The following is a 17,618-nucleotide window of genomic DNA, read 5'->3' on the forward strand; positions in this document are numbered from 1 at the left end:
GACACTGGATCTATATATTTGACCAGACATATCTTTCAACCTAAAACACACACATATGTAGAGAGTGTATATGTATTTACTGGTATGGGAGTTTCCTCTGTAACAACTTTATTTTAGTATGATAAAAATGAACATAATGTCCTTAAAGGCTGTACTAGCTCCCAAATGTGAAAGCATAAGGATTATAGATCTTCCAGTCATTGTAGTGAAAGTTTTTGATATGTGGTTTTCTAGGACCAAATATATTTATGCTCACTTAATTTAAGGGTGTTATTTTTAATACCTATATTGCAGAAACAGTCTAGAAAGCTATTAGACATGTAAACGTTGCATTTAAATAAGAGCACCAATGTTTTGGAAATATTTTTAGTGCAGTTAAACCAAAAATATAACATACAACTGCTTCATTTAAGGATTTAATTTAGACCACAAATACTGTTTTCTTTTTGTAAGTACAATATAATACAGTTGTTATTTAACTGCTGGTGTTTTACCTCAAGCCATAAACTGAATGGCATGCTGTGCTGTCAAATCTTTCTTTCTTGCGAATAAAATGGTATCTCACCACTCCTCTCCAAAGTATAAAATCATGCAAAATCTACATTCTCTATGAGACAACCAATACAATAGTTGAAGCCAACATCCTACAAACAGCCAGAGCCATTTTGTGAGTACTGTCTTGCAATGTCCATCTTTTAGCCATTATTTTCCATAAGCTGAACAAAAATGGGACTCTCATTTCGGTCAACGACTAAGCCCCATCACTGTTGCAACCGCTGACGCTGAGTGCTCAAGTATTGGCCAACAATGTCTTCGTTCCCTGAAGCAGTTCATATTGAAAGCATAGTCCAGTTTAAAATGTATTTTTAAAACATTTTACGCTTTCCTCCAGAAATTAACGGTCGAGCATATTCCACAAAATCATCTATAAGAACAGGCCATGCTCCTGAAAAGTGAAAAAGATATTCAAAATTACAAACAAGTATTTTTAGCATGAGTTTGAGTAGGTATACAAATAAGGAAAGTATTGTATTACAAACACAACATTATTAACACTTATGTACTAAAGTAACACAGATCGCCTAGGATCAACAGTGGTAAGAAGGATCTAGTGCATACTGCTGAATAAACTACAGCAAAATAAATTAGGGGTGAATAATTACAGACCAATGATACACTCATTCATCTAGTTTTGGATTTTAAGTTGCTTCAACTACCAATGCTTTACACAAGGGTAATCCAAAAAACCTGACACACACAAATTGGAGGCTATTTGCGAAGGAGTATTACCATGACACCAGCCCTAGTTTCAATATGCTTGGAGCAAGTTTTAGAGGTAAAATTAGCAATGTGCAACAAAAATGGTCACCTAAGTGTAAACAAAACAATTACATTATTGGGCAATTACGAGAAACAGCCATGGCACAACAGTAAAAGGATAACTGCTAACATTCAAAATGTTCATCATCATCCAGCAACATCAGACAAAACTCATAAAACTCTATACTGGATGCCACTCTTTTCTTCCTTTTACAATTAACCCGAACGTGGGATGTGAATGAGCAATACAATGAAGAATGTCAAGAAGGAATAATATATTGCATATATAAATATGTATAAGTTTGTTTACTTTAACACACCACAAAGTCCTTAAGCATTCTGGGAATCCATATTTCTTGCTCTCATCTTAGGTCCATTTATCTATTTGGATAGATTTCTACTTGCCAACTTAGACCACTTTTTTGTGCAGCCCCACAACATAATTTCTACTTCTCACCATACAAACCACAGTAATCCACCAGATGCCTGCTTCTGCCCAGTGTTTCATTTGTAAAAGAATAAGAGCTGATGCCCAAAGTATTCCTTAAGAGCCTCCTGCCTGTGGTGCTGGGTGTCAGAGTTGCCATATAACAATGTTATCTAGTATTGGCTCCCTCCCATGCCTCTTTTATCCATGCCCATATGTTCCTTGCCCATTTATATCCCTTTTACAGGCTCTTTTTCATCTCGACTTTCTCCCTTTGTCATGGTTCCTCCAACTTTCTCTTTCTTCCTCCATGTCTGCCACTCTCTCTCTCTTGTTTTGGGTCAAAGTCTGATGATGAAAAATAAGTCCTGATCCTAAGGAATGAGCATTGTGGCGTTCACCTGCAACTACTGGCTCAAATTAAGCAATGCTAATACTCATAGCAGACTTTCTGCAACACTTGAGCTTTGAGTCAAACATCCAACGTTCCACCCTGTACGATGCTATTAAATCACGGTCTTGCCGCATGACAGTCAGCATAGGGTTAAAAAAATGTCAGGTGTCCCTTACACGTCCAATTAGGTTTCTTCAGTTCCACATAGTCATAAACTTGCTTCTGCATTGCTCTTTCCCATACTTCATTTACTTTTCAATATTTTTTCTAGCGTCATTTTCCTTGCTGCAGGACAACATTCAACCCCAAGTGATGATGCAGTATTTAATGGCAGCACACAAAACAGAAATACAGAAAGAACACAATCTGACAATTTTCCCGAAGTCATTAAACACGTGTAAGAACTGGAGCTTCATTGTCTTAATCTTTGTAATAACTATAGTCAGAAGACAATGGGATGATAAGAGTTAGGACGAGCACCATTAGGAGGGTCCACGTGCTCTAAGTTGGACATGTTCTTTCTAAATGTGCATGGGGAAGCCTGCCAGGTTGTCTTAAGTATGCACTCTCAGTGAAGAGTAATCAAACAAAATGTTCTTATATCACATATAATATATCTATGTGTTTTAAGTTTACACAATATCATAATTTCCAGGTTGTGTGAAGGGGGTCTTATGACTATAAACTCTTATCGGAAGATAAAATGTCTACCGACTAGGATTGTGTGGCATAATTGAACGCGATACAAACAAATGATCTCAATTAACTTGTTCTTGGATACATTGAATAATCGCCACTTAGGGGAATTAACGGTACACCGAAACTTTTAAACCACATCAGATGGCCAGGTTGACTGTTGGATTACATTTATAGGGGACAACAATGTAGTGTTTCTCACTTGTCTAAATAAGTGTTTATCCTATCTTGTTTTCAAGAAAGAGAATCATACCCGTGGGGGATTTACAATCCCAATACACCCCAAGTGTGTGACATCCTACAGATAAAATAAAAAGATTGAGCTATTCAAGGGGGCTGGCCGAGGGATGATTATTTTTGTAGTTAGCGTTAACCATTCATCCATCTGATAGTTAAGTTGTATGCTTGTTAGAAGGGTTTGCCAACTTTTTACAGATGTGTATGGTTAAGTAACAGGGTGACGCTAGGGGAACTGGGTACAGCAGAGGTATTCCTCTGGTTACAGGGAGGAATTATGTCAGTGTATTGAGATGAATGTGGGCGCGTTCCTTAACCCCTTCGATGCTCATGACGAGCTCAGCTCGTCATGCAGTACACTGGTCGTGTGCTTATGACGAGCTGAGCTCGTCATGAACAATGGTAAATCTGGGAATGCAGCAAAGGAGGAAAATCTCCTGTAGCATTGAAGGTGTTAATCTTTGATGGGACAATTGGGCTCCTAAGAAACAAACTGTGCAGCTGGGGTGACCCATGTTGTAAGAGGTAAAATTCAATATGGGAAAGGTTTTAAATCCGTTGCCATTATTACCTTCTGGAGCAGAAAATTTAAAGGTTGATTACTGGATGGGTGATGCCTCTTTTATGTTGACTTTCAGCGGACACCTGGATGGCCTGTAAATAAATCCAGCCTGTATATGTTGAGGAATTTGTGATAACTAATATGCATAAAAAATCTGTTGAATTACTCTTTGATTCCTGTTAAACATTGTAACAGGTTTATAAACCTTTAAATTAAAACTGCACATATATTTTTACAAAGTCACAGTCAAGGAAACGCAATTCTCGGATTAGATTAATTCATAAACTTTAATTAATGTACATTCTGTATAAAAAAGGCTGAGAACTACATACAAGCTATGACAAATAATTCTCATCCATCAATGTGTTATTGTCCTCTTTACCAGAAGCAGCAGCAATTTCTAAGAGCGAAAGTGGTTGGCTATTAAGCAAGACCCTTGTGAGGTGGCTGAAATGCTACATTGGTGTTTAAAGAAGGGACGGTAACCCCTGTACTTCTGTCAAATACAAGATGGCAGGTGGATGTCCCACCAAGCATTGAAAATGAGTGATGGTGCTGGACCCTGACTGCATGCACAAAAGAGCAGGAAACATCCAATGGTTGGTGGGGGCTGCTTAACCAGTGCCAATGTGTTCTGTGGCCACCTGGGCTGACTTTCGTACGGAGACTGGAACCAGCTGAGAAGAGGATGAGGGGACACGCCACTTTACTCGGCAAGCCTTGGTGAAGGCCTTGCCACGAGATGATGGCAGTGCAAAGCAGAGTTGATGAAAGATGGTGCTGATACCGCAGTGGAGGGTGAAGTAGGCTATCTTTTCTCCTCGCAGTGGAGCAGCAGAGTGAGATGTTGGGGAGAGGAAAATATTGATGCTAGCCACTAGGCCAGATAGCAGCAGGCTATAAAGGAGACCCTTGACTCTACTTCTAAACTAGACCAATAACCTAGCTGCCTCACTCACAGGACAGGTAGTATACACCCAACTGTACTCAACTATTAACTTCTATTCTGACTACGCTCAAAGTCTCCTGCAAAACTGGGTTGCCCTTGCTCTGGATTTTACACTGATGCTAGCAGGGAAGTGGAAGTTGTGTAATGGAGGACTATTCCTCACACAGTAGATGTGGAGGCTCAGCTGCTTAAAATGGCTGGTTGCATGGCCTGCACAGCTTCAATCCAGAGTACTATCAAATAAGCTACACAAGTCGAAGTAATAAGAGTGTAGAGAGTCTAAAACTGCAATAAATTTGAAAGTGGAACGAGGCTGGGACCCGCAAAGGAAATGCTCAATTCTATTCCACAATAATGGGGGAGGAGAGGGTAACTGCGGGGGTGGGTGTTAAGTATTGATGTAAGGAAAATTAGATGTGCTTGCACAGGACGTACGCATATGGGTCTCGTAATGGGCCCTTGATCTACATTTAAACATCTGAACAAGTAGTTTCCCAACGCTACACCACTTGGGTTGAAGAGTGTGCACAATAGAAACCGTGAAACAGCCAGAAGGAGCATACATAGAAAAGGAGCTTTAATGCATGACGTAAACAGTGTATTGATTTAACCACACCCTTTGGTAACAAAATATAGGTCTGAACAGAATTTTTAAGTCTAAATGTATTGTCTTGTAGTTTGTACAGGAAACTCTCAAATATTAAAGTGGGTTGACGCGCCAGAAAATGTTAATTAAAAAAGAACTTAATTTTAAACCATGTCCAGCTTTCCACAGTCCCTGATTCTGGCAGTTGCAGGGACAACCAAACACTGTCAAAGGTCAAAGTGATGTCCTTCCTCACTAAAGAGTAACTAGGATTCTGGGTACTCGGTCTGCGACTGCAAGTGGGCCTCCCAATCCTCCTCTACTCTAGCCCAAAGGAGTCCAAGTTCAGTACAACAGTCATCACAGCTGCATCAAAAGGGTGGACTATCCATTCAGGTCTGTGAGCACAAGCAGATGATTCATATCTAAAAAAGATCTAAATATATTTAAAGTCAAATGGTGAAAAAACTCACACACACATTATTATGCGTGATATAAATGGCAACTCAACACAATACAGTGATCGGCCAGGGCCCCATGCCTATGAACACTACAATTCACCTGCAATCACTAGATGATCTTGAACACCTAAAAACTCCTGAAATAGAGAAATAAAACACAATACCTATGTATATATGTATATGGTATTTTTGCAGCGCAAACCAATCTAAACGGCAGCAGATCGCTGTACATAGTCCAAGGCTAGCATAAAGTCAACAGGTAAGGAGAGGAAGCTCTGAATGGTTAATGTATTGTGATGGAGTGTTCGTAAAAGTGCAGTCTTCAACTATTTCTTAAATTGGAGGCAATGTTGGGATGGTCCTGATGGATATGGGGATGCTTTTCAGATGTGGAAAAGACCTGCTCTCTCTTTTTTTTTTTTACATTTCTTTCACACTTCCTGTATGCAGCCTGATGGCGCCCTGACTGCAGGTATGCAGAGATGGTGAATGTGTCTGCTAAATAAGCATGTTGTTGGTTGTGATTGCTTTCTAAATGATGCAGATGGTTTTGAATAGGTGTAGGCCAACAAGCGGAGTCAATGGATTTCGAGCAGTATCTGAAGTGCTGCGGTGTGTAGGATGCCCCAAAAGGATGCCAGTATGAAGTCTGGGAGGACATGTAGGGGCACTACCACCTTCCAGATGGGACAGCAAGAGGGCTTAAACAGCAGTTCTGTAATCTCTTTCTGGAAGAAATTGTTTGATTTTCTTCAGAAGAGTTAGCTGTGTCAGGCTGTGTTTGTGTTGTTTTGGCTATGTGTTCCTTGAGGGTGAAGTTGGTGTCCTGGGTGAGTCCAAGTGACTTGGCATTCTGTGAAAGTCAGGATTTGAAGCCATCAGGGTTAATGTAATTGAGCCAGGGTTGTAGTGTATTTTGCTTGCAGTTCTTGGCAAACACATGATTTCGGTCTTGGTTGGGGTGAGCTTCACATGCCCGCTGAATGAAGTACAAGTAGTGTCTGAGGCATTGGATATCTGAAGCAGATAAGATATTGGTGAATCTTGATGTGGTTATCTGTGAGTAGATCCCCAAGCGGCTCATTGTAAAGGTGTAACATAAAAGATAGTATTGAACCCTGAGGGGCAGTACAGGTGATAAAGATATGTTGCGCCCAGATGGCGCCCTTGTGAACAAACTGGTGTCTGTTGGAAAGGCAGGAGAAAAGCTGTAAACGACATTGCCTGTGAGTCCCATTTGAGACTTCAGGGTACGTATGAGGATTGGATGGTTGACGGTGTTAAAGCCAGCTGAGAGGTCTAGCAATATCAAGAGGCAGGGGTCGTCGTCATCTATGTTCAAGAGGGCATGGTGTACGATGTGCAAGGTGGCACTATCCATGTTGCAGCTTGATCTGAAGCCAGACTGTTTCTCGTACAGGAGATGTTTAGTACTGATGTGCCCTTGGAGTGAAGCATACATTGCTTTTTAAATGATCTTGCAGATGAATGGTAGGTGAGATGCCTTGAGTGAGGGAAGCACTGACAGTAGTAAGTGTGGGTAAGAAATCATCCCCAGAGAGAGCTTAGATAAAGGATGATGGTAAGGGAACATCTTCATAAATGGCTTTGAGGGAGTTGTGTATGTGAGCATGATCTGGGAGAGATAGGGCTTTCAAGACTGATCATTGCTGGATTCTAACAGAAAAGGTGGTTAAGATATGAAGCAGACTTTGAATTGTCGAAATGCTGTCGGACCTTCTGCATTTTTTCACTTAACATACTGACGGCGGTGTACTTTTCTGTGGAGGAAGGAACAAGTGGGTCTGGTGGTGGCTAATGCCATGTTTGATTATTTGAACAGTGTTCTGCTTCTGTCGGGGGCTCCATTAACGGTGCTAGTATAGTACTTTGATTTGGCTGATGTGACCAGCTGTCTGCATATTGAACTGTATGTAGGACTTCAGTATCAAGGGGTCCTCGAGAGATTTGTTATGCTTCCATGTTCTTTCCTGTCTGTGTATGAATAGTTTGTCAGCAAGGTCTTCAGAGTACCAGGGTGCAGCACATTTTGGCATGCACTTGCATGCTGTGATTAGGGTCTGGATGTGCGCATGGCTTTCCGAAAAATTGCTGAATTGTTTAGAAGGGTGTTTGCATTGGACATGGAGTAGATTGGATGAAATGAGTTCAAGCATTGGTTAATCTATGTCAACGCCTTTGAAAGATCCGAAGGTTTGGTCTTCTTTTTTGTGTTGACCTTGGTTTACTTGTAGGACACTGAGCAGGGAGATGGCAAAGTGATCAGTCCAGGGTTATGGGTCGTTTGCAAAGGATTGCTGATGTTGAGACGACAAGGTCCAGGATGTGGCCTTTGGGGTATATTGGTTGTGGAACATGCTGTACCACCCTGACTGTATCATGAGGCTAAAGAGGGAGTCTTTTGTTTCTTTTGAGGCTGTGCTGTCTGGGATGTTAAGTCATCCAAGAGAGTGGTATCGGTATGTCGAAGGGATCTGAGACTTCATCAGTGAAGACCTTGTTCTGCCCAGGAGGCCTGTAGATGAGATACAAAGCTTTGTCCAGAGTTGCAGAGAGTGGAAAATGGCATGTCAGAAGTTGAGTGTACATGCTTGATGAGTGCAGGACGTGGAGGACTTATGGAAGGCAGTATTCAAAAGAAGCAACGGTGAGGGTATAACACACTGTAGCACAGAAAATAACCCAAATTCACAGATGGAAATAACACAAATGTCTTTTTCGGTTTGATGTCCGCTCAATACCCCAAATGGATCCACCGTCCTAAGATCCAACGAAATGTCCAAAATCATTGGACTTATGGAAGGCAGTGAGGTCTCCTCCCTTATGTACTCGCTCTGCACAATGGATGCTGTAGCCTGTGGGAAGAACGTTGCCTAGGATATGCAAATAAGTGGTTGTTAACCATGTTTCTGTGGCGAAGAGGGTGTCAAGGTTGTGACAGGTGATGAGGTCTGTGATGTCTTGTGTGAGGGGTACTGCAGTGTGAGCAGGAAGGAGTAGTTTCTGTCATGTAACTCCAGTTCTGTAGTAGGGGTATCTCTGTTATAGTCATAATCTAGTAAAGTAAAGTAAAGTCCACATTTGTAAAGCGCACAATCACCCGTAAGGGTCTCTAGGCGCTGGGGGGCCGTCGGGAAGATTAAGCGAGCTATTGCCCAGAGTCACATGGTGCTGGGCTAACCTGCCGCCGGAGCCGGGGATTGAACCGTGGTCCCCAGATTCCAGCGTCAGTCGCCCTGTCCCGCCCATGTGCGTGGACCCCGGAGCAATCAAAAATAATCTCTTACGGTGTCGAAAAATGCAGAACTGCACAGACACTTAAGAGAGAATTAAAGACAGATAATGCAGCCTATATCCACAGGCTACACTGTCCAGTACTTCAACTAGAAATTCCACCAAAAATCCACAAACAGCAAAGCCTGTCCAGATTTCCCTTGCTTTAACAGCAAAATCCCTCAGGAATGATAGAGAGAAGAACCTGGACAGACAATCCCCATAGGCTGCCATATGTGGCTCAGAACAGGATACTGTGCCTTTAAGAGAACTTTCCAAAACTTCACAGTATCCCAGAATGCACTGCAGGTCCCTTTTACTTTCAGTTCTTTTTGAAGGCGTAACACACCAGACCTGTAGCATCCCTTACATGAATATCTCTCTCCACCGGGGAGGAGGGCGGGCGCTTATGACTATAACAGAGATACCCCTACTACAGAACTGGAGTTACAGGACAGAAACTACTCCTTCTGTAGTAGGGGATCTCTGTGTATAGTCATAATCTAGTGAATAGAATGGCAAGCCCATCCCCACACCAAAGCGGCGGTGGAGAAAAGAGAAATAACACCACTACTGTGCGAACAGATTTCGCAGGCAGTAATGCTTAGCAAAGGTATGGACCGACTTCCAAGTGGCCGCCTTGCAGATTTCTGCAATTGGAACGTTACGGAGCAAAGCAGTCATGGCAGCTTTGCCCCTGGTGGAATGAGCCTTAGGTTTGCCTCCTAAGGTCTTACCAGCTTTTTGGTAACACAATTGTATACAGGACACAATCCACCTAGAGATGGACTGTTTAGAGGTAGCAAGACCCGTCCTGACTGATCCATAATTGATAAACAATTGGTCTGACCTACGAATATCCTTGGTTTTATCCAGATAAAATTTTAACACCCTTCTGACATCCAGGGAATGCAGGGACCTTTCCGCTGGAGAGGAAGGATTCTGAAAAAACTTAGGTAAAGTTATGGTCTGGTTAACATGGAAATCAGATATAACCTTTGGAAGGAATTTAGGGTGAGTACGCATAACAACCTTAGCAGCATGAAATACAGTATAAGGTTCTTTGCAACACAATGCCTGAATTTCACTCACCCTGCGGGCCGATGTAATGGCCACGAGGAACGCCGCCTTCCAGGACAGGTGCTGCAACGAAGCCTTGTGAATAGGTTCAAAAAGCTCCTTCATCAATCTGGACAGCACCACATTCAATTCCCATGAAGGCGAAGGAAGCCGGACAGGAGGGAACACTTTCTTCAAGCCTTCCAAAAAATCTTTGATCACAGGGATCTGAAAGAAGGAAGTCTGTGAAGGGCATTTCCTGTAGGCAGTCACCACAGCCAGATGAACCTTAATGGAATGGACATTAAGGCCAGACTGCGCCAGATGTAGAAGATACGGAAGGATGACATCTTCCTTACATGTCGTTGGGTCATAGTTCTTGGACTTGCACCAGATGCAAAACCTCTTCCACTTGTAAGCATAAGAAGTCCTAGTGGAAGGTCGCTTAGCCTCCTTCAGTATGTCCTTGCAATCTTCTGGTAGATTCAGATGGCCATATTGCACTATCTCAGGAGCCATGCCGCCAAACTCAAAGACGAGAGGTTGGGGTGCAACATCTGCCCCCCGAACTTCGTGAGAAGGTCCGGCCTGCACGGCAGCCGTATGTGAGGAAGGAGAGACCGGTGAAGCAGGTCCGTGAACCACCACTGTCTGGGCCATTCCGGGGCAATCAGGATCATTTGCGCCCTGGACTGGGACAGTTTGAGGAGCACCGCCGGAATCAGGGGAATGGGTGGAAAAGCGTACAGAAAGCTGTTCGACCAGTTGATCCATAACGCATTCCCCAGCGTCCCCGGCTGGTAGTACCTGGAGGCGAAGTCTCGGCATTTGCTGTTTTCAGTGGTGGCGAACAGATCTACGTCTGGAGTCCCCCACCTTGCGAAGACTTCTCCTAGTACTTCGTAGTTTATGACCCATTCGTGGTTTTCCTGAATCAGTCTGCTCAGTGCGTTTGCCTGAACATTCTGCACACCCGGTAGATGGGTGGCCGTTAACGTCAGTCCTCTGGCCAGAAGCCTGCGCCAGAGTGCGCGATCTCGACCCCCCACTGCTTGTTGAGGTAATACATCGTGGTCGTATTGTCCGTCTGAACAAGCAAAGAGTTGGTCCGGAAGGACGGATGAAAGGCCTTCAGTGCCAAGTGAACAGCTCTGAGTTCCAGGAAATTGATGTGGTACGTGGACTCCGCTGGGGACCACGCCCCTTGAATCTGTAAGTCTCCGGAGTGCGCCCCCCCCAGCCGTGGAGAGACGCATCCGTCACGATAGCCCGCGTGGGAATGTCCTTGTGGAAGGGAACCCCTCTGAGGAGATTCTCCGCTGAATACCACCACTTCAGAGACTGAAGAGCATGCAGAGACAGTCGTATCTTGTCGTCCCAAGATCCTTTCCTCTGATCCCACTGATCCTCCAAGCACTCCTGCAATGGTCTCATGTGCAGCCGTGCGTGTGGTGTGAGGAAGATACAAGAGGCCATTGACCCCAGTAGAGAAGACAACGTCCTCACTGTTGTAGATGGAGCGGTCATAAGAGCCTGAGCCTTCCGAAGGAGTGATAATCGTCTATCCTCCGAAGGAGACACGCTTGCCGACAGCGTATTGATGGAGGCTCCCAAGTACTGTATGCACTGGACCGGAGTCGAGACAGACTTGGACATGTTGATGTGCAACCCCAGCTTGTTCAAGAGAACGCACGTCTTCCGGAAGTGCGCTTGAGCTTCCGAGAAGGAGGAGGCCTTGATCAACCAATCGTCCAGGTACGGGGAGACAAACACCTTGTTCTTCCTTAGGTGTGCAGCTACCACTGCCATGCACTTCGAGAATGTTATGGGCGCAGACTTCAGCCCGAATGGCAGTACTGTGTACTGATAATGATTGGCGCCGACTTGGAATCGCAGGAACTTCCTGTGTTCGTGTGCAATGGGCACATGGAACTACGCATCCTGTAGGTCTATAGCACACAGCCAGTCTTCCCTGTTGCAGCTGAGGATAAATCTGATGCAACGACAGCATGCAAAACTTCTCTCTGCGAATCCACTTGTTTGCTTGTCGCAAATCCAGATTGGGCCTGAACTCGTTCTTGTCCTTCTTGCGAACCAGGAAGAACCGGGAGTACAGACCTCTTCCTCTTTGAGACAGAGGTACATCTTCTATCGCCCTTTTCCTTAACAGGATATCTGCCTCCGCCTGGAACTCGCGCAGTTGAAACTGCGAGCTGACGGGTGGAATTGATGGAGGCGGGCTGGTGAATCGAAGACTGTATCCATTGCAAACAATATTCAGCACCCAGTTGTCCTGAGTAATTTTTCTCCTCTCTGCCAGAAAAAATTGAACGCTTCCCCCCACCGGAGCGGGTAACTGATGTAGGGGAAGTAACCGCTCAGGGTCGAGACCCGGCCGTGCCCTTGTTCGCTGTAGAGGACTGCCGACCTCCTCTACCCTTCTGGCGCTTCTGGAAGGGCCTCCGGGACTGCTGCTGTTGTTGCTGCTGCTGTCCCGAAGCCTGCCCTCGCCCTCTGCCCTGTGCCCCGAACAGTCTATGGAACGGGCGGTAGGCTTTCTTTTCTTTGGGCTTCTCCAAGCCCACAGCGGTCAGAGTCTCGGCCTCTGCTTTCATGCGGGCCATCTCATCGTCCGCATGCTTGCCGAACAGGGTTTTCCCCCCCGAGAAGGGCAGATTGGCCACTCGCTGCTGGGCCTCCGGCTTGAGTGATGTGAGCCTGAGCCAAGCATGGCGTCGCTGGTTGATCCCATGACAATACCCATGGGCCGCCAAAAGAGAGACATCAGCAGCCGCGCTGATGACCTGGTTCGAAACCAGCATCCCTCGCTTCTGGATCTCCAGGAAATCCTCCTTCTTATCTCGTGGCAGGAGTTCCGTGAACTGCTGGAGGGATTCCCACAGGGCACGATCATACCGCTTCATCGCTAGAGGCCTTCATGGCCGTAGATGCCATCCCACGGGCCTTCCTGCCAGCTGAGTCGATCCATCGGCTCTCCTTATCAGGAGGCACGGTAGAAGACGTACAGTTAGAGTCTTGTTTCCTGGCTGCCGTCACTATAACGGAGTCCGGAATGGGGTCTGTCCGCAGAAAAGCCAGGTCGGAACCCGGGGCCCTGTACTTCTTAAGAAGTCGGGATGGAGCGGCTCTCGTCACTGCAGGCGTGAGGAACCGCTCCTCCGCAGGATCTACCAATCCTGGTACGAGCGGTAGTAAAGGGCGAGACAAATGCTTCTTAAGAAGCGTCTCAAAGATCACGGACGTCGTAGGTGTTGGAGCCGTCACCGTGATTCCCAATTTCGCTACACCCTTCAGGAGGACATCCTGGAACGTGCGGATGTCGTCCACAGGAGACACTCTCGTCCCCGGGGAGTCCGACAAAGTCGGGGAGTAGGACCTGGTCCCGGAAAAGTCCGTGCGGGACCGTGATCCGCGCCTCCTGTGGCACCGTCTTGACCTCGTGGAGGATCTGTGACGACTGCGCGATCTCCCCCTCCGTCTGGAGCGGGTTCGCAACCTCCTTGGCTTTGGTCGCCCTGCCGGTTCCACCGGGCGGGTGACTTTGGCTTGGCTGGGGCCCTCGGCCGAGGGGTCCCCTTGGGAGGAGTCGGATATCGTGGTAATGAAATAGTCCTCGGAGGAGGCTTGTCAGCCAGCAGCGGAGGTTGAGGATGAGGCTGAGGTGGAGGAGGCGGCGGAAGTGGTGGAAGTGGAGGCGGGGTGGGAGCCCGCGGAGGAAGTCCTCTCGGTAACGGAGGAGGAGGAGGCGTAACTGTCTTCGGCCTAGCAGGGGTATACACAACAGAGTACACCGAGCCCGGTGACCCGCCCTCCTTACTAGGCTGGGACTTTGGAGAGTCTCCCAAAGGCACTTGACGCCTGCCAGACTGACTCATGGCGCCAAAACTCCTTCTGCGCCTTCTCGCCATCGAAGAACGGCGACCCGATGGCGAGCGTCTGCCCCTCGACGTCGGGCATTCTTCTCCTCGAAGGTGAGCGCCCTTTCTTCGATGTCGGATGCCTTCGCCTACACAGCGACCTTCTGCGCCTCGACGGCGACCTCCTACGCCTCGACGGCGATCTCCTAAGCCGCGACGGCGATCTCCTAAGCCTAGACGGCGACCTCCCGTGCCTCGACGGCGATCTCCTCCTCGACATCAAGGATCCCCTCGACGACGACCTTCTCCTCTTCGACGACCTTCTCCTCTTCGACGACAGCAAACGGCGGTGTCGGCGAGCGCCGACGCCGGTCCACCTCTCGACGTCGAGTCCTCGACAACGGCGCTGACGACGACGAAATCGTCACCGGAGACCTCGACGACGGTCTGTTCAGTTCCCTCGACGCCGAGCGTCGACGTCGCTTCGACCCAGAGCCCTGGGGAGACGGGGAACAGACTGCAGTCATCCCTCTCAACGCCGTCGGTGCAATCGACGCAGGCGGAGAATGGGTACGTTTGCTGGTCTTCCTGCCCCTGGGGAGCCCCCCAGAGGCCTCAGCATGGGCAGAGGAAGCCCCTCCAGACCCACCTTGTGCCTTCAGTCTTCTGTCTTCGAGGCCCTGAAGCCTGATCTTCATCCTATCCCTCAGGGTCCTGCCAGAGAAACCCTGGCAGATGTCACACTCCTCTGGGACATGAGATGAAGGAAGGCAGATGATACACACCTCGTGTGGGTCCGACTTGGCCTTCTTCCTGGAGCACTCAGGGCATTTGTCGAATAATGCAGGTATAATGACCTGAAAGAGTGCCCCAAAACACACACCAGGAAGCAAAGCCGCAAGGTACTTCAGAAAAGTACTCAAATATTGAAAAAAGTGAAAAAATCACCAAGAAACCCTTGAAAAGGGAGAGCTCAATGCTCCAGGGTCCTGCTTGCAGGAGCCGGAAAAAAGAACTGAAAGTAAAAGGGACCTGCAGTGCATTCTGGGATACTGTGAAGTTCTGGAAAGTTCTCTTAAAGGCACAGTATCCTGTTCTGAGCCACATAATGGCAGCCTATGGGGCTTGTCTGTCCATGTCTTCCTCTCTATCATTCCAGAGGGGTTTTGCTGTTAAAGCAAGGGAAATCTGGACAGGCTTTGCGGTTTGTGGATTTTTGGTGGAATTTCTAGTTGAAGTACTGGACAGTGTAGCCTGTGGATATAGGCTGCATTATCTGTCTTTAATTCTCTCTTAAGTGTCTGTGCAGTTCTGCATTTTTCGACACTTTAAGAGATTATTTTTGATTGCTCCGGGGTCCACGCACATGGGCGGGACTATTCACTAGATTATGACTATACACATAGATCCCATACTACAGAAGTGGAATATATGTACTTTATTTTGAGTGTGTGTGGTAGTTAGTAAAATGTATACGAGGTTGGGTCCAGGAATTGTGTGAAAGCTAGGTTAGGGTCTGGGTCATCTACATCTGTATGTATTTGTGGGGATTGGCATAATAGGGTACTGGATCATGCACAGGATTTTATCGTACCTTGCAAGATTTACTGGAGCTAGGGTTCTGGTCCAAGACCCTCTCTGGACCGAACAGGTCCAAACAGGCAATGCACTTGTCTGTGTCAGCCCTTTGCTAAAGGCACCCAGGTGACACTACACCCTTAAGAGTTGACTGAAATAGGAATAAGGTAGGAAGTGATGCCTTTCTGTGCAGATGGTGATGGGAAATGAAGTCTCATTTGTGGCTTCGTCGTTTAAAGACTGTTTTGGAAGGAAACTAGTGATGTCACTTCCTGTGGATATGGATGATAGGAACTGCAGTTAGAAGAATAATTAAATGATTCAGCATACTGGCAAGCATGGAGCATATGCAGTTGCCTCCTAATTGCTAACAGTGCACTGTATATTGAGTCACAGTACTGCTGCCAAAACTAAAATTATTTGATAGCGGTTTCAGAAGCATTAGAGATCACGATCCTAATTAACAAAGACAGTACTTGTCTTTAGCAAAGGAAAACACAGTGGTAACGATAAATAATGCAACCAAAGCTTGAAAAGCGAAGAACCCTGTAGTTAACGGAGAGGAGTAAGAGGGACTGAAGATAAACCTATCGCCCAGTTGAGGATTATGTGGTGATACTTGCTTAAGGTGAGGATATCTCCCGACCTGGGGGAACTACAGGTTCCATGTCAGTGGATCCATACTCGGATTGGGAGAGGGAAGGGGGGGGGGGGGGGGGAAGAGAAGGTGTCAGCACAGGACAACTACTGTGTGCTGGACCTCTTCATGCAAAGCAGGGTAACAAAAAACAGTAAAAGGTAGAGCCCAGAGAGTCACCCTTTAACTCACCTGCACTTCTAACGGTTGGCCCTGGAGACTCTTTCTCCAACCTTTGGGAAGAGGTAGAGAAAGTTATGGATAATATAGCGGTCTCTTTTAAATTGTTGGCCTGACAGAGAGTTTCTACAAAGATACGATCAGACGCAGGCCAGGTAGCAGAGCTTTAGAAATGCCATCAGGCTGAATCCGAACACCAATGAAACAGGCAACTACATGATCTAGAATCACCAAAGCAGTCGGGGCCACACGGGTCCGTAGGGTGCTCCAGCTTATAGAGCCAAGTTCAGATAATTGGACAGCAGCCAACTCCCAATTAGCAGCAATGAACTATTTTAGCTCAAACATCCAACAACCCAGGTTGTAGAACCATTAACCTCCTCAGAAAGGTTTTTAAGAAGAGTACCCTTTTCACCGAATGCATTATGATTAGCACTGCCAATGTGTATACTAGTGGTATAACCTCAACTTGCCTGCTCAGACAGCAGACCACGTATATTCATCAGTCAGGTCCGTGAGAAATATGAACAGAGGGTGGATGTCCCAATCACTGGAATTAATTTACGTAAGGAGGCCAGTAGGTGGTGCAGCTTCTACAACCTGAAACCTTTAAATGTTGCCACAAGACTACGAAATGGGGAAAGCAATATAGGTTTGCTCAATTTCACAGAACACCTAAAGATGTCTCATAAGCAGCAGTTTGAGGGGTACCTCCGGATTAGGTGTCCTATCACCTGCAGCTGCTAGGAAAAAAAGACAGAAGAGTTTGTAGAGACAGAGAAAATGGCAGTGCAATTATGCTATATCTGCACAGGCAGTCATGGATCTTTGTTCCCACACCATCTTAAAAAAATGATGTAGAACAGGCTCCTCAAAATAAAATCCAAACTACGAATTGGCTGGTCATTCTGGCTCTCTGTCGGTGGGCTGCAGGCTGGATGGATGCTTTCAGAGATGGATGGGATGCCAGGCCCCAACCATGAACTCCCCATGGGTCCATTCTAGTGGCGGGCTCTTGCAGCTCGAGTTTGGTTTGTACATTTTTGCCAGTGCTAATTTTTGTTTCCAGTGTGGCTCTGATGAAAACACAAAATAGACCAAATGCAAGTAGAAAGCCAGAGAAGGAAACTAAATATAATCATACCTGTTACAGCATGTAGAGCAAAGCACAGATTAGATGACACTGGCTTACTGTATCTTTGTGGTTATATTGCTACTACGCTTAGGCAGACGTTGCTTGGAAGAGCATGTTATGCTCTTCCTCAGAAAAGTTCAGATTTTTAGTGTGTAGCATTCATACTTCTCAATGTAAAAGCCTTGGAGTAAGTATAATATGACTATTCAGCTAAAACATAATTAC

The 17,618-nt window shown here is 46.1% G+C and overlaps 1 protein-coding gene across 9 annotated transcripts in view; it reads right to left on the reverse strand.

Annotated features, from left to right (window-relative positions):
• Nucleotides 1–403: 403 nt before the first annotated feature.
• Nucleotides 404–17,618, reverse strand: part of DCUN1D2 (defective in cullin neddylation 1 domain containing 2) — a 199,846-nt gene continuing 182,631 nt past the window's right edge. For all 9 annotated transcript variants that reach the window (XM_078658055.1, XM_078658056.1, XM_078658058.1 and 6 more), the window contains one exon: nt 404–946. In XM_078658055.1, the coding sequence (XP_078514181.1) occupies nt 867–946 (80 nt within the window). In that variant the 3' untranslated portion in view covers nt 404–866. The remainder of the gene's footprint in view (nt 947–17,618) is intronic.

The sequence above is a fragment of the Lissotriton helveticus genome, chromosome 8, assembly GCF_964261635.1.
Source record: "Lissotriton helveticus chromosome 8, aLisHel1.1, whole genome shotgun sequence".
NCBI classification, from domain to species: Eukaryota; Metazoa; Chordata; class Amphibia; order Caudata; family Salamandridae; genus Lissotriton; species Lissotriton helveticus.